General features: G+C 42.4%; 1 protein-coding gene across 2 annotated transcripts in view; it reads left to right on the forward strand.

Annotated features, from left to right (window-relative positions):
* The window catches only part of LOC307240359 (glucocorticoid receptor-like), a 92,899-nt gene extending 75,269 nt beyond the window's left edge, over window positions 1-17,630 (forward strand). For both annotated transcript variants that reach the window (XM_080014120.1, XM_080014121.1), the window contains 5 exons: window positions 5,582-5,854; window positions 10,547-10,691; window positions 11,641-11,771; window positions 12,340-12,497; window positions 13,435-17,630. In XM_080014120.1, the coding sequence (XP_079870246.1) occupies window positions 5,582-5,854; window positions 10,547-10,691; window positions 11,641-11,771; window positions 12,340-12,497; window positions 13,435-13,587 (860 nt within the window). In that variant the 3' untranslated portion in view covers window positions 13,588-17,630. The remainder of the gene's footprint in view (window positions 1-5,581; window positions 5,855-10,546; window positions 10,692-11,640; window positions 11,772-12,339; window positions 12,498-13,434) is intronic.
* The last annotated feature ends 3,934 nt before the right edge of the window (window positions 17,631-21,564 follow it).

Here is a 21,564-nt window from a genome sequence, read left to right on the forward strand (position 1 = left end):
ATGGCATAAAAAGGTAACAATCTGAAAAGATAAAACAAGAATAGCCAAATGTACAAAAATAGCCAACTATCCAAAGAAAATGGCTAAATAAAAAACCAAAAGCCTAAATATACAGAATTACTGAGAATATATCAAAAGCAAATAAGATTGATTTGTTATATATTCCTCTTAACATATTTTTTTATTATTACACTTTATTAGGAATACTAAACTAATACTAGGTAGGGCCTCCCTTTGCTCTCAAAATAGCCACAATTCTTCTTGGCACGGACACCACAGGATGTTTGAAACATTCCTTTGAGATTCTGGTCTCTGTTGACATGATTGCATCACGCAATTCCTGCAGATTTGACAGCTGCACATTCATGCTGCAAATCTCCCCTTACATCCCAAAGGTGTTCTATTGGATTCAGATCCAGTGACCGGGAAGGTCACTGAAGAACTTGAACTCATTGTCATGTTCATGAAACCAGTTTCAGACGACTTTTGCTTTGTGACATGGTGCATTATTATGCTGGAAGTAGTCATTAGAAGATGGGTAAATTGGGGCCGTGAAAGGATGCACATGGTCAGTAACAATACTCTAAGGCTGTGGCATTCAAGCGATGATTTTGATTGGTATTAACGGGTCCAAAGTGTGCCAAGAAAAAATTCCCCACACCATTACACTGCCGCCACCAGCCTGGACTGTTGGATTCATGCTGTTGGCGCCAAATTCTGACCATACCGTCTGTGTGCCTCAGCAGAAATCAAGATTCATCAGACCAGGCTATGCTTTTCCAGTCTTGTTGTCCTGTTTTGGTGAGCCTGTGGCCACTGCAACCTCAGCAACAAACAAAGCCTCATGGCTATTTAACATAATGCTGAATGGGCCAATCACGAACAGCGTTTAACACTCAACAACACACAACTAATTTTGTTTTTAAAAAAGCTTTTATTTAACAGAAAGAATATACATTTTTTATAAAAGTGGAATTATTTTGGAGTTTAAAAGTACGGACAACACAACAAAATGTAGTCTATCTTTTTTTTTTTTTTTTTTTTTTTCACCTGTGCTGTCAGCATGCTGGGCATACAACACAGAGTATTTGTATGGTATTGCATCTAGGGCAGAGTTAGTCTGCAAGTGGAGTTCAAGTTCTCAACCTGCAATGCAACTCTTTATTAATTCTTAAATTATCAAGAACTGGTGCAATAACTCTGTCCTGTGGATGACCTGTAGAATGACAAGAGCACAGTTTTGGTTATGGAGAGCCACCACCAACCCCCCTCTTTGGAGAACTATTTATCATGTTTGGGTCTATAAACAACTGATCACTACTCCAAGAGGGGGAGAATCACCCCGGTGAGACAAATAAACATAGAAACAAACAACATTTTCACAAAAACATGAACATTGGACGACAACATGTATTGAAAAACTGAATTAGGTCCAGGAAAATTGGAACTACAACTGGTCACGTGGCACTCTTCCTGTCATAGTTATGGCAGCAAATGAGGGAGGAAATGAAAGGAAAGCACCCCAGGTCGCTGGGGTGCACTCCAAGCAGGTGTGGTGCGTGCCTGTGTGTGTAAGATGTCCACCGGTGAGTGTACATGACTTATCCCCATTGGTACTGATGTGGAAGGTCGCGGCGCCTCCAAGCAGCGCAAGGGGCCCCGAAGCCCCCTGAACTCCACAGCCCCTTGGACAACCCCCAGCTGCAGGAGATCCCCGGGTGCCCCGGGCCCCCAGAGAAGCCAGAGGGCAGTGGAGCAACTCCCACGCCCAGCCCGAGGAGCATGACCAAGTCCCAGGTAGCACGAGGAATCCCCGCACCCCAGGGGCGCACACATACAACCAACCCCTGGGCGCAGACACAAGGCACAGCCGCCGGCACAGAACCCGGGCCATGGGCACAAGGCACGGACTGCAGGTCCGGATCACGGCCCCACGGTGACAGACTGACACCCCACCCGAGCCACTCGCCCCATGGGCGGGCCAGCTGGACCCCCACACCCACCCACGCCCTGCACAAAGGGGGAGGCCCGCCCCACCGCAGCCGACCAGACGCCCTGCCCGGCATGAGTGCCAAGTGACCATACACGTAGCAGCAAGTGCCCAGCGCGGGCCCAGCGCGGGCCCAGCGCGGTGTAACATCGGGCACACCTCGATGTTACACCCCCCCCACCCTCCAGCGATGCTATTCAGACCCTTCGCCACCCCCAGCACCCGGGGCGCCCGCCGCAGAGAGGCCCCACCGCAGAAGCAAAAGGCCAACAGCCGCCCCCCACACCCAACCCACACCCACAATGACAAGCAGTCCCCCCAGGGGCCCCGCAAGGCACCTGGCGGTACTCTCCGCAGCCCCGCCAGGTCGCAGCACATCCCAAGCCACCAGGAGCAAGCCGTCAGGACTCCAGCCAGGCCGGGGGGGGGCCCACCCAACCGCCCCCCGGCCAACCACGCCCCCACACCGACCCGCCAGCGACCTGCCACCCCGGGAAAAAAAAATAGAAAAGCCCCAGTGCTCAATGTGTGCTGTTGGTAACTGCAGTTAAAATTTTTGGGACGGACGAGTAGCAAGCTTGGGCAGGAGCGTGACAGGCAAAATGGCAGCTGCCCGCCGCATCCCCACCCACATGGCCTGCACCCCGCCCATCCCCCCACAGGACGCAGAGGGACACGCAGGCCCAGCCACCCCACATGTGGGGCGGGCGACCCCAGCGGCGTGCCAACCGCCAACCACGGGGCCCAAGACCCAAACCAGCGGCCCACACCCCCCGCCCCCAACCTGAGCCCCAGAACCCACAACCCAACCCGGAACCCACATACAGACACCAGCTGCAGGTATTCCCCGGGAGCACGTCCCCCCCCCCAACTCAACTCAGACAAAGGAGCGGGTGCCACCACCCAGACCACCCAGCTTCCCAGTGGGACCCCAGGATCCCCCAAGAACACTGGCCCACGCTCCACGGATGTCCTCAGAGCCGCCCGGGCAGCCACCAACCTCAACGGCCTTCATCACGTCATCAACTTCTTCCATTGTAACAACTGCGGGCGTATCGTCGGCCTCCTGTGGCACGGTGGCACAGTGCATTGCACTGCTGCCTCACAGCAAGAAGGTCCTGGGTTCGATTCCCGCCTGGGGTGCTGTTGGCACCGTGCTCCGGCGGGTTATCTCCCAAATAGGAGCCTTTCTGTGTGGAGTTTGCATGTTCTCCCCGTGCTCACATGGGGTTTCCTCCACCTCACGTCAGTAAGGACCCCCACCCAAAACATGCACCCATCATCGTCTGACCAGCGATGGACACTTATCACCTGGTCCCCGGGCGCGTCTACGTACGCTGCCCACTGCTCCTGGCTGTGCCCCCGGAGGAAGGACAAGCCAGGATGGGTTAAATGCAGAGGAACCATTTCACCAGCCACCATCCAAAGCATGTGCGTGTGTGTGTGCAAGCATGTGTTATAGTGTGGTGTGTTGTGTGACAAATAAAGAAAATCTTCTTCCTTGGTGGTTCTTGAAAATATTCCGTTTCGTCGTCACATTAAGTTTGAAATCCGCTGTTTGAAATTTTCTCCAAGTCCGGAGTAACATCAGATTCAGCAGCACTGTCGTTCTCCGCGTCGCTGTCGGAGAACTGACTATCTTCGCGGAAAATGAAGTCAAGTACGCGCTGCTAACACTGACTTGGATCTATCACACTGGTCAGATCAAGATCCGAAATATGATTCAGAGCTTCCGCACCCGCTTCGCCTAATCCACAATACATTACATTTACATTTAGTCATTGATCAGACGCTTTTATCCAAAGCGACTTACAATTATTCAAACACCGACGGACGCAGCCATCAGGAGCAATTAGGGGTTAAGTGTCTTGCTCAAGGACACTACAGCCTGCTAGCAGGAGGAGCCTGGGATCGAACCAGCAACCTTTAGATTACTAGACCACCAGCTCTACCGCCTGAGCTACCACCCCCATCAAATCCTTAACGATTACCTTAACCGTCTGTTAACCATAACCCTTTGTGCTTTAACCGTCTGTTTATGGAAGTGACGTAGGTGCGTGACGCGAAGGGTTTTTCTTCTTCGCAGTTTCACAACAGTGGCTCCGTGTGTGTAAAAGCAGTATGATTTCAAGGCTGAATTCTATCAAAACGGTTTCACATTGTAACTTCACATCACATGGAATATGGATGAATGATCTTCACTTGGAGGGTCGCTTTAAAGGAAACCATCGATCGGCGTTATTCAGCGCTGTTCCGCGTCTCAGTAAGTGAACAGCGTTTCCCCGTGTAATCTAACGGGAGTATTTAACTCCACAGTTTAACATTTATCTACTATTTATAAATCAAACTCGGTTTTGAAAATACGTTGAGAGATAAAAAAGAACAAAAGGGAACGCGAATCTGGAAAAATCTAATTTTCCTTCAAGGAAGGTTTTTTCAACTTATTTGGCTGATCCTGGCGATTTTAGAAATGCACCAGGTGGCGTCTTTTGCTGTGGTGTGTCACATATGAGGGCTTTTTTTAATTATTTTTTTGCTAAATCTCCCATAACCGAAAGAAAAGGTGATCATGCTTATGCTGGCAATGCAACTATTGAACTCTCTGCTTTAGAGCCTTCAAACTGGCACATTCCGTCACAAAATATCTTTCCTGATATATTTGTTCATTTATTTTTTTTATTTTAGTTTATTGTATCTTCGGTATATATATATATATATATAGTATATTTACATCTTTACTTCGTCATTTAGCCGACATTTTTGTCCAAAGCAACTTACAATTATTCATAGACCGATGGACGCAGCCATCAGGAGCAATAAGGGGTTAAGTGTATTACTCAAGAGAGAGAGAGAGAGAGAGAGAGAGAGAGAGAGAGAGAGGATGTCACAGTGTGTGCTCAAGAGTTTGCTGGACATCAATGCATCAGCAGGCAAACTAACCTTAACTCCCACTAGAAAGCCTCTTAGTTGTCATGGAAACTCTCCGAGAGGATTTTTTTATCTTTATTTTATGAAAGGGGCAGAGTAGGGAAAAACCTTTTTTCCACAGTAACCTCTTAACTCCTGTTATGTTTCACAGGCAAATTGCAGCAAAAAAACAATCTGAAAAGATGACAGCCAGAGAATCAATACAGACTAAAACAAGTCTACATTGTATTCGATAGTCCCGTTTGTGATTATGTGTACTTAAAAAAAATAAACCAAAAAACACAAAAATAGTACAAAATTAAAATAATTTCAGTTAGTACTTTATGAAACACTCCCTGGCTTAGAAAGTAGACAATTCGATTTTGGTGCTTTGTGAATGCAACGCAGTTTCCTTTCATAACTTGCTGCCCATTTGGTAATTTAGGTTTAAGTGTTATGTAACATTGCGTGTTACATTTGTCTGATTTTTTCTTCACCTTAGATCTACCTTAGTATTCTGCCGCTGCTACTTTGACTGTTAACTCATTTTATCGACATTATTTCATTACACCTCATGGATTTGTACAAATAAAATGTGAAAATAGGAATATGGTCAATTAATGATTTGGCTCTCATTTTCATGTTTTCCCCTCCATCCCTCCCCTCCGCATCCCCCACACCCAGCAAGGAAAAACAAGAAGCTGATCAAGATGAAGGTACAGCAGCCATGTGCATCGCCAGAGCTGGGCAGCCTGGTTCCCCTGCCCGTCATCCCCAAATCCATGCCGCAGCTGGTGCCCACCATGCTGTCGCTGCTCAAGGCCATCGAGCCCGACATCATCTACTCAGGCTACGACAGCACGCTGCCCGACACCTCCAACCGGCTCATGACCACGCTCAACCGGCTCGGCGGCCAACAGGTCATCTCTGCTGTCAAGTGGGCAAAGTCGCTCCCAGGTGCAAGGGCTGGGGGGGGGGCAGTTTTATTTTTTTCGTAGGTTAATAATGTAACAATTTTGCACATGAAGGATACATACCTACATTATCAGGGTGAATGCATAGTGCTGATCAGTAATGCAATATATATATATGTATGTATATATGTGTATATGTGTATGTATATATGTATATATATGTGTGTGTGTGTGTGTATATATATTTTATATATATATATATATACACAGTATATGTGTGTGTAGGTATGTATGTATGTATATAAGTATGTATGTAGGGCATTTTTTTGTGATAATGACCGGCTAGCTGCACATTATCCCTCTTCTCACACAGCTACTTACTAAACAAAAGAATACTTTGAGACAGAAAAGGGTTGGGGCCAGTCATGAATCTTTGCTGGTCAATTGTCACCCAATAATCGAATCGATCTGCATTATCGTCTCGCCTTGAGGGAGGCTTGGCGGAAATAGAATATAATATTCGTAAGTATGTTTTAATTAGTGTATAATCCCATTAGGTGAAGAAGAGAGTACATGCAGGGAGGAGTGGGTGGAGAAGGGTGTCCAGAGTGATCTGTGATGGAAGGGTTCCAGCAAGAGTGAAGGGGAAGGTCTACAGGACGGTAGTGAGACCAGCTATGTTGTACGGTTTAGAGGCGGTGGCTCTGACAAAAAGGCAGGTGGCTGAACTGGAGGTGGCAGAGTTGAGGATGTTGAGATTTTCATTGGGAGTGACAAGGATGAACAGGATTAAGAATGAGTACATTAGAGGTACTGCTCAGGTTGTACAGTTTGGTGAAAAAGTGAGAGATGCCAGATTGAGATGGTTTGGACACGTGTGTAGAAGAGATGAGAGTTACATTGAGGGCAGGATGCTGAGGATGGAGCTGCCAGGCAAGAGGGAAAGAGGAAGGCCAAAGAGAAGGTTTATGGATGTGGTGAAGGAGGACATGCAGGCAGTTGGTGTAAGGGAGGAAGATGCGCAGAACAGAAGGTATTGGAGGCAGATGATCCGCTGTGGCGACGCCTAACGGGAGCAGCCGAAAGGAAAAGAAGAGGTATATAATCCTATGAAAATAAGAATCATTCATTTTCGTTACCGTATAATGAGCCGTTTTTGTCTACATTGGCTGCGGGTACGCTTCACGGAGGCCGCCATGTTGCACCACCATCTTTCTTCTACAGTATCCCGGAGCGGACAAACCAAACACTGGCTCAAGAGAGGACCTTTACATCTCGGGCCCCACAGCCTTTTTTTTTTTTCTTTCTTTAAACTAGGAGTCTGAAACCAAAAATAATAATCTAAAATAATAAACACAATTTGTATTTGTTTTGTTTGGAGAGGGGGGGTTCTGTCACAAAACTGTGTTTTCAAGTATCCTTTTCTTGAGTATTTTTAAGTTGGTATAAGATTATCCTGGAGCTTTCTTATTGATTATACGCCGTATTCTTGCGTATCACGGAGACTACACCATTGCAACGCACCACGCTCCTCCTCTTCTCTCCCTCACTCTGATCTTTTTCTTCACCTCTCCTCCTCTTATCCTCCTCTCTCCTTTGTCTCACCTTGCCTGCATCGTGCGCACTGAGCCTGCGCAATCGTTCGGTCAATACGCATGCTCAAATGATATGGTCCACTTTAGGGGTGTCTGAAATATTATATTATTACAAGTATTCTTACAAGTATTACAAGATTCAAGATCAAGAATCAAGATCTTCCAGGCATAAATATGGGAAATTAATTTTTCTTTTTATGATTACAGGTAATAAGGTATAAATGTTTCGACCACCCCTGACCTGTGCATCAAAGTTTTAATTAGGCCCCCCCCCCCCCCCACAATCCCCCCCGTAATTCAAAACATGTACATATTTGTTTTGTCATACACCATCCGTGCTGTATGACTGATACTACCTCTGTTGATCATATGGCCATGCAAGTCATATCAATTTCATATCAATTTATTTGCTCCGTCGTGTGAGTTTCCAGTCTTGTCTTTCTGTTTCATTTCATTTAACATTGTGTTTTGTCAGTATTTTCTTAGATTCCCGTTGAGGGCACAGTTTACTGTTACAGGGTGGAATACTGGAGTTCAGTTTATGTTTTTTGGGGAATATCGAAGCATTTGCCCTGCTACCGTGGTATTTTGCACTGAAGCATGAGGCTGGAATGTGTTTTATGTCGAAGGAAGTCGGGCTGCAGCACATGTTACATTGGTAGAATGTGACAGGTGGAATGTGGAACATGTTCCTTCTGAGCTTAACCCTTCACTTCAGCCAGTGGTTGGTCAAGTGGAAATGGGCAAGGTGAAACGTTTTTCTTTTTTTTTGGCAGTCTGAGTGCAATACTTGGCCAATTATCTGTCGTAGCCAGTGATAGCCAGAGGGACAATCATGGTCATTGTAGAAGTTCCCCTTGTAATTACTTTGCATTGGTACAGTGCCGACAGTCCTTGCAGATGGTTACTGAAAAGAACATTGTGAAACAAAAGCAAAACGGATTTTTAAAGATATGGATGTTTTGTGTTTTTTTTCCTTTGGAAAAAGTTAAAGTGCAGCGGTATATTCCACCAAAGTATGTCACACTAAGTCATTTATGACTGAAGAGTGAGGTGTCACTTCTGTAACATGTCTAAAATAATTTTAACCCAAGAGGATGAGCAAACATTGGGCTCCAGGGCCTAATCATCAGAGTGGACCAAGTAGCAGACTAACACATAATATGCAACAAAATATCGACAGCAGTAATGTCAAAGGAACTCAATCAAATCACATCCAGACAAATCACCTTTTATTTTATTTACTCAAATCCTCATCCTAGACTAATATTTCTGAAACTACTTAAGTTTCTAGGTCAAGCCCGACACCATTTTTATTGTTCTGATATAATAGGAATGCGTTGGAAATCTGTGCCACCCTAAAGGTACAGTATTTCTACGATCAACAAAACAATGGCACATGATTTGGTAATCGCCTCAGTTATTTCCCTGGGCGCACTGGGGTGAGTGTATGCTGCTCTACTTGTTGCATTCTGCTGTTTACTCCAGTCTTTCGAAATTGGGTTACTCAGCAAAAGCCTCTTAGCAAAAATTCGAAAACAGCGGCTTTTTGACCCTTAATTTTTGAAAAACGTCACGTGTCGGCAAATCTCATCAGAGACCACTTTGTGCATTAGTGTCGTCTGATCGTGGCAATGTGCCAAGTCGACAGTGGGGAAGTGAAGCTCTTATGTAACAGTGTCACAGCTTAGAGACAATACAATCTGACTTCACTTTCAACCGATTGAACGCCTTTATAAGTGCATTCTGAAAATCTATGTAATTCGATTTTTCTTTCTTGTTTGTTTGTTCTTCTGCTCCGTGCTCTCTATGCCGGGTTGATAATTGCAGGTTAGTACTTGGAATACTGATTTACCACTTACCACCTGTGTCAGTTCCGCCTGCCACAAGCCCTCCGAGGGGCGTTTTCAGGGCCCTCCCACACAGAGACACAGGCAAAGATGTTGCCAACACACCAGTTTGTTGGAGAGAATGGCGAGACGTAACAAGCTGGGAGCAGATGGACACATGTCATTGACAGAGGCTCTCCCCGTGTGTGTGTGGGGATGGGTGATTTACCTGTTGCTTGTTCATTGCTCTGACAAGCAACAGGCATATAGCCACCCTGATCCCGGATCCCTGAGCCCAATTACCTAGACCCAAGAGAGGTGGGGCTGCTTTAACCACACCACCCCCACACCACACCGCCATATTGTTCTTTTCCGTTAACTGGCATTCGCTCCATCTGACCAATCACGCTGCATGACTATCTTCCAGATAAGCTTTTCTATCTCACATCTATCCCATGATTTAAAGGGGACCTATTTTGCATCTTTTCAAAAAGTTAAAATAGGCCTCTGAGGTCCTCAAAACACGTTTTTTGAATATTTTTGATAAAAAATATAAAAATATAAAAACACACTTTTTTAATTGGTGCCGCAGGATCAGCCTACAGTCTATCTACCACATACTTTTATTTTATTTTATTATCACAATTATTTTTTAAATATTTATCCATTTATTATTATGATTATTATTATGATTATTATTATTATTATTATTATTATTGTTATTATTGTTATTGTTATTATTATTATTTCATTCGTCTGCAGTTTCTTCATGGACAGTTGGTATTTATTCCTCTTTCTTTGAAAAAGATTGTGCTGGTTTGTAAGCCAACAGAGCAGTTCTCAGCAGCACTTGTTATTCTCTCAAATTCTACTGAAGCCCCACTTGACGTAGAATCTGAACGGCTCGTTTCAGGAAATGTTTTCTGAAATAGCTCCCAAAAACGAATAAACTGGGTTGGCTTATTTCACAGTTTGTGTGTTAGTAGGCCCATCAGAGACCCAAATGTAGTTTAAATGAGTTTTTCCGAATAGGTCCCCTTTAAAAATTTACTTCTAAGATAAGATAATTCCCCAAAATATTGTGGAAATATCAATATCGAGGTGCACAATAATATTGGGATATGGATTTTGTCGGTAGGCCTATTATAAATACCCAATATTACATACACACATCTTGTGTATGTATTAATTAATCCAATCTTATTGTTTATATGTGTGTGTGTGGTTGTGTGTATGGTGGTGTCGTGTGTGTGTGTGTGTGTGTGTGTGTGTGCGCGCCTTTCGGCCATCGTGCCTTTTTGACCCCCTCAGGCTTCCGTAACCTGCACCTGGATGACCAGATGACGCTGCTGCAGTGCTCCTGGCTCTTCCTCATGTCCTTCAGCCTGGGCTGGAGGTCGTACAAGCAGTGCAACGGCAGCATGCTCTGCTTCGCCCCCGACCTTGTCATCAACGAGTACGTTCATAACATAACTTTTTGACAAAACCTCATAGTCCCGCTCGCCCCATTACTATTGGCCACTGCTGACCAATGACCGATATAGCTTAATGCTTAAGCTATGTTGTGAGCAATTCTGGGACATTACAACCAAGCTGTCGTCCCAGGCCAAGGTGTCTCCATAACCTTGCACCAGTTAAGAATGGAGGAGGTGGAGACATTTAGGGACTGCTTGACCGTTGCATAGACAGTAGACTGTAGTCAGTAGATTGTACCAATATCATGCTATGTTATACTTTATGGTTTTACATGCTGCTTGACAAATTTACAATGCTATTAGTGTACATTTTGCAGAAAACTACTGTTGCTTTCCCAGGTGCCTTTGTGTACTGTATACTTTTCTGGGAAACAAGCTTTTCGCTTGTGAATAAGACACTATGTCTCTTCACGCTCCAAATCTTACTGGCCCGTAAAACGAGCTCCATGAAAAAAAAAGTGGACACTACGGCATTCAATCCAAGCAGGAACCGTGATTGGGATATTTCCATCGGGATATAAACACAAACCCGTGGTGATTGGCCAGTCTTGCCAAGGCTGCATTTGGTGCTATCTTTTGCACTTTTTCCAAATTCAAAACTGATAATGTGCTCTGTGTCCTCTGTAATAGCCGGTGAACACATTCTGCGTTTCCGTCCAAACCCACACTGAGCTAAACATCCATCAAAATGATATTAAGTGGGATGGGGAGGGTTGCCCAGAGAACAGGTGCTGTTCTGTGGAGAGAGCTCTCAGGCCACTCATGATGAACAGCCTGTTGTCCTTCCTATCCTATACTCCAATTCCCTTCCATCCCATCTCTCGACTCCACACCTGGGCATTCTTTCCTCTTCCTGCCGCCGTTCATCTCTTCCTATAATTATCTTTACTTTACCTTACTTTTTGGACCTTCCCATTTTTCCTTCTCCAGAGATCGGATGAAGCTGCCCTTCATGAATGACCAGTGTGAACAGATGCTGAAGATCTCCAAAGAGTTTGTCCGGCTGCAGGTCTCCTATGACGAGTATCTCTGCATGAAGGTCCTGCTGCTGCTCAGCACAGGTACTTGAGCAGAACCAAACCAATCTAGAGAGAGAGAGAGAGAGAGAGGGAGAGAGAGAGAGAGAGAGAGAGGGAGAGAGAGAGAGAGAGAGAGAGAGAGAGAGAGAGACTTCGACTTTTAAGATTCCTTTATTTGCACTAAGTCCTGTCACAGCAGCAGCAACTTGATCACGAAGGAACCAAAAAAACATAGCAAAAAAACAAGAGACAAATCAGTCAACCGGTAAATAGGCAGCAAGAGTACAGACATCCCTCTTCAGAGATAACTAGGTACGCAAGGGATCTGTTGGTTTCTTCACCAGGTTTGAGAGAGAGAGAGAGAGAGAGAGCATCGAACAGGTAGACATAAAACATCTCTTTTTACCCCATCCTCTTTTGATTCCTTTTCTCAGGATTTTGTTAGTTTATCTGTGGTTTTGTGTTTTTTCTCTGTACTGTAACAGATTACATTTACCGTTTTTTGTGATACAACAATGAGCAAAGAAAATAAATGCAACTTTAGCCACTGACTGAAACTTTCGTGCGTGCGTGCGTGCGTGCGTGTGTGTGTGTGTGTGTTCACGTGCAGTGCCAAAGGACGGCCTGAAGAGCCAGGGGGTGTTTGATGAGATCAGGATGACCTACATCAAGGAGCTGGGGAAGGCCATTGTCAAGCGGGAGGAGAACTCCAGCCAGAACTGGCAACGCTTCTACCAGCTCACCAAGCTGCTGGACTCCATGCAGGAGGTCAGGGGGACACACACACACACCTGAGACACACACATCACATTGTAATTCCATCAATGTTAGTTGCACCTTGTCAACTGTAGTTTTACATTTTAATCCTATAGGCAGTTTGGAACGGCCTGTCCATTCTTCGTCATAACCCTGGAGGGAATCTATCGAAATGTTTACTGTTACTTTTCTACTGTTTCTTTTACTTTTACATAAAATAAAATCGAACATCTAGGGATATCATTTATTTTCTCCGAAAGTTAACATTGATTTGTAACTCAATATTCTTTCCTTCACTTCCATCATGCAGCCCACTCTCTAATGTCTAATAGAGTCTAATATGTCTAATATTTCTAAAAAAGACTTTAGATGACCTCATATCATATTATCCTGTCATCGTCTAGCACATAATGGAATGCATGAAATGAGAAGTGTATGTATATATACATCCTCTTCAGACTGGTACAGCTCCTCCCTTAACCTAGCAACCGCCTCCTTCTCAGCCTAGCAACCACAGCTTGTATGTTGGTTTTTGTCGTGGTCTAATTTGCATATTAAAGGAACACTCCCCACCAAAAGAGGCATCTGGACTACATATTGTTTTACGGTTATTTGACATTTTGTACCTTCTGTAGATTACCTCTCTCTCTCTCCCCTCTCTCTCTCTCTCTCTCTCCCCTCTCTCTATCTATATATATATATATATATATATATATATATATATATATATATATATATATTTAAATGACGTAATTTCCTATACCTTAAAGTATACTGTATATATGCACCATCTATAAGCACCGTGTATTAGTGCCAAATGATATCGAGACTTTTCCTCTTCTCGATGATCTGATTTGTAGATAAAGTACTTTAATGTGTACTTGGTATTCAGTTTATGTCTAGGTGGTCCCTCCATCTTTCTTTCTTTCTTTCTTTCTTTTTGACCCAGATGGTGGAGGGCCTGCTGCAGTTCTGCTTCTACACCTTCGTCAACAAGTCGCTCAGCGTGGAGTTCCCCGAGATGCTCGCCGAGATCATCTCCAACCAGATACCAAAATTCAAAGACGGGAGTGTCAAGCCTCTGCTCTTTCACCAGAAATGAGATTAATGAAAACCGCCTTAGACTGTGAATTTATGCCTTAAAACCTAAAATCCTGCCTCTCCAACCCAACCCCCCATTTGGACCGCCGACATCCCCAATCCGTCCTCCTCCGTCCGTTTTTCGCGTACTTCTACTTCTTCAGACCTGATCTGCCTCGCCCTCCCTCTCTCTGCTGCTAAGAGTTATCAGAGACCACCACTCTCCTTTGCCAATCTTCTTCACATCACCAGCTCCGTCCCTACATCCCGCCGCCGCTAGAACCGTCATGCAGAGAAACGTCTATTTTAGAACTTATGCGATCGAAGGAAAATCTTAAAAAAAATAAGACAGAGGCAGAACTCCCAAAAAAGACGAGGAGAGAGGGAAAAACAACTTTTTTTCTTTATTCTGGAAGAACTGTATGTTTCACGACGATAAAAAAAACATTTCAGATGTCTATCACTATATATATATATATATATAGAGAGAGAGAGAGAGAGAGAGAGAGAGATAGTATATTGTATATGTGTATATATTGTTAAACAAGAAAAGTCAAATTTTACCTACCCAGCCATTAGGAGAAAATAGAGGAAAAATATATATATACACACAAGAGATTTTTAAGAGATTTTATTGCTTTTTATGCATAAAAACACATATGCACAAACACATGCATGCAGTGTGGACATAGAGCGAAAGGCACTCCCCCCAAATGTTTACACAGGATTTATCAGACAAGGGAAAAAGAAAAACAAGTTGTGCCTTTTTTCAAATCTTTTCAGGCTCTTCATCACCTCGCTGTCCAAACTGCTGACGACTTTACGTCGGAATTTATCCTCCTCACGCTTCTCTTTTTGTTGGGCTTTTTTTTTGGGGGGCCGGGGGTTGTTGTTTTTTCATTGCAGTAATTTACGTCCTGCGTCCAAGCCACATTGTTTGTAATGATCCCCAAATGTAAACTTAAGACAGGCTTTACTGGGTGGACACATTTCTAAAAATACAGTAAAATAAAACTTTTCATAATGTCTACCTTCTGAAATTCCAATGGCAAAATATGTAATATTGGAGATTTTACACAGGTCTTAAAATACTTAAAATAAACTTGGTCATTATGACCAGATAATAGCAGCAAAGTATCGAAAATGTAATCGTTGAGAATTTACTGTAAAGTATATAAAAAAAAATTGTGTTGGGATCCCAGGGGATAAAATTTTAAATCAGGTATGCTCGCTAATTAAAAAAAAAAAAATATAAATGTTTTAAGTTAAGCTAAAATGAACTGCGGATGAGATTTCAGGTCATTTTTGGGAAATAGCCATAATTAGTCAGGCCATTTATTCCAAGAGAAAACTCCATTTAAAACAGAGAAGGTATACAGTATATTTAGATGTAGATCACTGTAGATATGTCACGTTTCTTCATACCGCATCACCTAGTCAGATACCCCAACATGGATTATTCTATTTTATTTTTCAACATCCTGTCATGTCATGAAATGAAGACACAAACTTAAATTCCTGATGGCATCAGGTATTAAATCAAGCTCTTAAAATTTATTTTTTGGGGTAAATTTTGTCTGTGTTGAAAAATAAATGGTGACAACATAACTAATGCAATTCAGGTTATCCTGATATCATCAATTTAATTCTAGAGTTGAGAGTTGTTTTCTGAGTACTCCGACTAAGATGTCAAATCTTGTTAGAGTCGAGTCAGAGGGAATATGTATATCTCCCTAGAGGGATATATATGTATATGTCTATATATCTATAGTGTGTGTGTGTGTGTGTGTGTGTGTGTGTGTGTGTGTGTGTGTGTGTGTGTGTGTGTGTGTGTGTGTGTGTGTGTTAGTATATATACACACACAAACATATATATATATATACATACACACATATACATACATATATATATATACACACTTCATGACATCGAGTGATTTAAAATCCGAAGTTTTCATTTGTTATCACAAAAACACCAAAAGTGTTCAAAACAGGATCTCAGTTTAAACATTTTGTTGTAACGACCTGAACAGTTTTTATCGTAAAAGGATTAAGGAAACGGGTGCCCTTGGGACTTGATGATGATAACATCAACATTATGTTGAAATGACTTCTGAGTTTTTTTAATGGAAACTTTCAAAGACTTTACCACCGTGACTAAATAGAAACTTTTAAAATGTGATGGTTTTTCACCATAGATCTTTCAGAGATTTAATGGAGAAAGTGGATGCTGCGAAGCGGCTTTGTGGGTTTTGTTTAGCCTGGTGTCGTGTCACCTGGATGTATAATACTAGTGCCAAATATGAAAAGAAAATTGAGTTTCTACTTTATTGTATTGTCATGGGAGATAATATGCAGTTCTATTTTTTAAGGCGATAAATCATTAACGGCCGCTTTTTGTATATAAATGAGTGTCGGTCGCCGTTGCTTCAGGGTGCTCATTTAGCAGAAACTCTTCATTTTTCGTTTTTCCTTTGGGTTGTATGTTGCTCTTTTATTATGCTCTTTCAAAATTGCAAGGCTGCACTAATTCATTTAATTGATCAGTTCTAGTCCGAATGCAGCTCTGTGTTCATCAGAACAAGTTTCATTCTGAAAGTGAGGACCATAAATTGTGATAAAAGGTTAGACTCTTTTGAGATTCGGTTCTTGACTAAACACTCAGTTAAACGAGTTTTTGGATTTTCTAACTTTTGTTCATTTGATTCAGTTGGTTTAATGCACAGTGAGAGAGGGAGGACTTCCTGAACGATGAAGTGTTAATTATTTTCAGTTTGTGAATTAAAGATTCACTCCCTCGCCCACTCTTTTGCCAGAGTGATTCCCGACTCCGTGTCATCTAAAAGAGTTGTTTGCTATGAACAAATCATTCACGAGTCCCTATTAGTAGGACAGAATAACAAACACAGTTCTATGGTTTTCTGACATTTTTAGTGGTTAACAGGATAGTGGTGAGCTGTGGTGTCATTTAATTGTAAAAAGGTTGGGAAACACTGGTCTAGACTCAAAAATGATCCATCCCTGTAAGTTACAAGGTGGATTTATTATTCTATTTTTATCATTTTCAAACTGTGTATTCATTGGACCGCAGTTATTCTACAAATTATTTTTAAACTCACTACACAAACACACACTCACCAATATAATTGTGTAACGAAGTGTTTTCTTCTTTCACATCCTGTCTTGTTCCGAGCATTTTGTTTTTAGTTTTTTAGTTTTTTTTTCACCTTGATGGATTTTTTTCATCCGTTTATTCCAAGCGGCCTAACTGGTCGCCTGATGATGGGTCGCCATAGCAACAAGTCGTTTGTGTGTTACGTGGAGGCTGACCACATTAGAGCCAGTATTCAATAAGAGCCATAATGTTCCATGCAGCCATTTTGTGGAAGTGCCCTTTATCCTTCACAAAATTGTTCTTTGTGGGGTTGAGTGTAGTGTGTATTTCTGTATTTCTCTTAATTACCGTACTTTTTTTAAACGTACAGTATTAACAGTACAGGGCACTTTGAATAACCAGCTTTAACCCCCGTAGACGTGATCATATATATATATATATATATATATATATATATATCCCTGAGTATTTTTACATGGATTAAAAAAACAACCTGTATATTCCTATTCCTGTGCTTTTCTTTTCTTTTTTTTCATTTTATGCGTTGGAAAGGGAGACGGAGAGCCATAGAAATACATAGGATTTCAAAAATCAGGAAGAACTTAACTATCGATGCTTTGTATGATTTCTGATCTCTTGTAATTATATTTTTAGAATGCAGCAACTTATGAAGAGGCGTATGAATTCGACTCGATCCCTTTTTTGTACATTGAATGGGTCGAGGGTTTTATTGGTTTTTTTTTTTTTTTTCCATTACAGTTTGTTGGGCTTGTGCTCGGTAACAGGTAGAAGAAGAAAAAACTTAGTGTGTTGTTATGTTTAGATAAAAAGTGTTAAACATGCTCGTCCTGTAAAGTAAAATGTAAATGTTTCGGGTTTTCGTTTTTTTTTGGGGTGGATGAGAAAGAGTCTTTATGAATAATAAATCACTGTGTTTTTCACGTTCTGGGGACGGGGCCTGGAGGACATTTTGTACGTTAGTGACCAAAGCCGAGGTATAACTCAGTGGAAAAAAATAGGAATAACATTAATTATCCAACATCGAGCAGTTTATTTTATCGGAAAATAAATTTTTGTAAAACCTCCCCTGATGCTGTGAAGATTCCTTGGTCACTTAGAAAAAATACAGAAAAGAAAGGTGTGGGAAAGTAACTCAACCAGAGCCTGACAAAACTGAACTACCCATGTCCTGGTTAATTTAAAAAAAAGTATATTTTGTATAAATTACATGCAAATATTATTGCTAAGATTAAGGGCAGATCATGTTTACTGGTATACATGGCTTTCATCAAAGTCTGTTCCATTTGTATTTTAGCTATGTAAATGTAATCCAATGTTAAAAACAAAATACATATACATATATATGTATTTATATATATAGACACACATATATATATATATATATATATAGACACACATATATATGTATATATATATAGACACATATATATATATATATATATATATACACTCCTCACAAAAAGTTATATTAAAGGGATATTTGGCTTTTGGGTGAAATTTATGGCAAATGTAAAACGTTTACGCTACATTGATATTATATCATGAAAGTAGGGCATTTAAGTAGAAGCATGCAATGGTGATTTCATCATCTTAAACAATTTATTGAAACAAAAGCCAACAACAGCGGTGGGTTTACCACAACAAAAAATGTCAATGTCTCAATAACTTGTCCTGTGCCCTTGAGCATCAATTACAGCTTGACAACCACGTCTCATGCTGTTCACAAGTCGACTTATTGTCTGCTGAGGCATGGCCTCCCACTCTTCTTGAAGAGCGGCCCTCAGGTCATTGAGGTTCTGGGGTACAGAGTTACGAGCCTCTACACGGCGACTCAGCTGATCCCATAGGTTTTCTATGGGATTCAGGTCTGGAGAAAGTGCAGGCCACTCCATTTGAGCTGCCTCCAGCAGCCGTTCCCTAATGATGCCACCTCCATGAGCTGGAGCATTGTCGTCCATGAAGATGAAATGAGGCCTGTGTTGTTCATGCAGGGGCACAATGACTGGATTAATGATGTTATTCAGGTAGTATGGGCTTGTCACTGTACCATTCACAAAGTGTAGGGCAGTTCTGAATTGACTAGACACACCTGCCCACACTGTAACACCACCACCACCAAAGGCTCGCTGGTGACAACAGTGGCTGATGCATAGCGCTCTCCTTGACGTCTCCAACATCGTTGGCAGCATCATTTCTGCTCAACGTGAATCGACTTTCATCAGAGAACAGCACTGAGGCCACTGGTGCCTTGTCCGGCGTAAATGCTCCCTGTCCCGTGCAAGACGATGATGACTGTGCCCGGTGGTGTGGTCAGGTACCCTTGCAGGTCGTCTAGCACGCAGACCACACTGATGTAAACGGTTTCGAATGGTCTGACGTGACACTTGGGTGCCTCTCACCTCCCTTAAATGTGCCTGGAGTTGAGTGGCATCATCATCCGGTTCCACAGGGCACTGTTCACAATGAAGCGGTCATCAGTGTGGGATGTGGCCAATGGACGTCCACCTCTATGCCTTTCTGTGACTCTTCCAGTGTCTCTGTACCTCTGTTGCAACCTGCTGATGACACTCTGTGACACTCTAAGCTCAGTGGCCACTTCCCTCTGAGAACATCCTGTTTGAAGCCTCGCAATGGCGAGGTACTGTTGATCAGTTGTTAGGTGTCGTCTTGGTCTCATGATGTCAAAATGTGAACAGCATGATGAAGAGGACTGTTTAAATACCAATTCTAATTGAACCAGGAAATGTATTGGTCGATTCATGGATCAAACACCTGTTGTGAATTTTGCCGTTCAGCTCCTTGTTAGAGAACAGAAAGTTGTGCAAAAAGTACTGAAACATTGAACAGTTGGACATGTGCATTCAAAAGTTTAGAGAAGATCAAATTAAGTTCACCTGTAAAGGTTATAGTGCATTTTAGGTTCATCCTGAAATTTCATCCTAAAGCCAAATATCCCAAACTTTTTGTGAGGTGTGTGTGTGTGTGTGTGTGTGTGTGTGTGTATATATATATATATATATATATATATATATATATATATGTAAAATGTCTATTGTTTAAAGAAAAAGGAATAGTTTGTATCACTTCTGTATTTCACCTCTTCTGTAGTCATTGTCAATATTTTCACCTATTTGATTAAATGTTAAATAAAAACCTGTGTTCTACGACAAACGATGGGAGTGTTTCATGAACACATATCCACATACAGTGGATTTATACACTATACACATTATATACAATGTATACACCATATATACCATATACACTATATACATCTCATCGTGCATCAACGTTCTCAGTCTTGTTCCGGCAGTCTTTCGGGAGTCCCTACACTCCTGTTTGCAATCACCACGCACCCTTACCATGAGATATCGCAGTACCTTGCTTATCGACCAATTCCCTTAATGACCTGGTCAAAGGAGCTTGGTCGTTAAGTGAGGAGTACTTGTAGTATATACTGTATATAAAAACTCACTGGCCACTTTGTTCGGTACATCTGTTCAATTGCTTGTTAACACAAATAGCTAATCAGCCAATCACATGGCAGCAACTCATTGCATTTAGGCATGTAGACATGGTGAGGATGACTTGCTGAAGTTCAAACCGAGCATCAGAATGGGGAAGAAAGGGGATTTAAGGGACTTTGAACGTGGCATGGTTGTTGGTGCCAGACGGGCTGGTCTGAGTATTTCAGAAACTGCTGACCTACGGGGATTTTCACACACAACCATCTCTAGGGTTTACAGAGACTGGTCTGAAAAAGAAAAGATTGGCATCATGGATGTGCAGCCAACAAATCTGCAGCAATTTGTGATGCTATCATGTCAATATGGACCAATGTCTCTGAGGAATGTTTCCAACACCTTGTTGAATCTATGCCACAAAGAATTTAGGCAGTTCTGAAGGCAAAAGGGGGTCCAACCCGGTACTAGCAAGGTGTACCTAATAAAGTGGTGTGTGACTCCATGGTGAGTGGAGTGTGTGTGTGTGTGTGTGTGTGTGTGTGTGTGTGTGTGTGTGTGTGTGTGTGTGTGTGTGTGTGTATGTATATATATATATACACACACACACACACACACAGTATATATATATACACAGTATATATATATATATATATATATATATATATATATATATATATATATATATATATATACTGCCTACGTCACGCTATCTCTTGCGATCTGCTTCTCCGTCAACCACGCCAACAGCAGATTCTCCATCTTTTCATGGACAGTAGTCCGCAGCTTAGACATTATTTTAATGCCCTTGGCTGGGGTAATACCCTTTATCGTCTACTTCTGCTTCACTATGGTACATATCGTATAAGTTCTATGCTCGTACTGCCTCGCCAATTCTATCAGCATTTACTTTTTTCGGACCCATGGTTCTAAAAAAAAAAATTGTCAAAATAACTGCACAAAAAGCACAAATCGCGAGCACAAAACACAAAAGAAATGCTTCCACGCTCAGGTAACCACGTGAAGTGAAGTAATGAGATGCAGGATGCTGGCCGCATTCGCTCGCCACGCCAACTAGCGGCGGCACCTGAAGCTCGCTCCTCCTAACTCACATTTTTGCTCGCAAATCAATACAAAATATCGACGGAACGACGGCTCGTAACTCGGAAAACTCGTATGTTAGTGCGCTCATAACTCCAGCCATCATTGAGCATGGACACATTGAACCACCTGTGGCCGGAGGCACCGCTCTATTCTTCTCCCCCTGTGGCCCTCATTCAGCCGGTGCTGGACAGGGTGCAGGAGGACAACCTGGTGCTGCAGCTGGTGGCCCCTTATTGGCCCAGCCATCCGTAGTTCATCGATCTGTGCAACATGAGTGTGAGCCTCACGTGGGAGCTCC

The sequence above is a fragment of the Zeus faber genome (assembly GCF_960531495.2).
Source record: "Zeus faber genome assembly, chromosome: 14".
In the NCBI taxonomy this organism is placed as follows: Eukaryota; Metazoa; Chordata; class Actinopteri; order Zeiformes; family Zeidae; genus Zeus; species Zeus faber.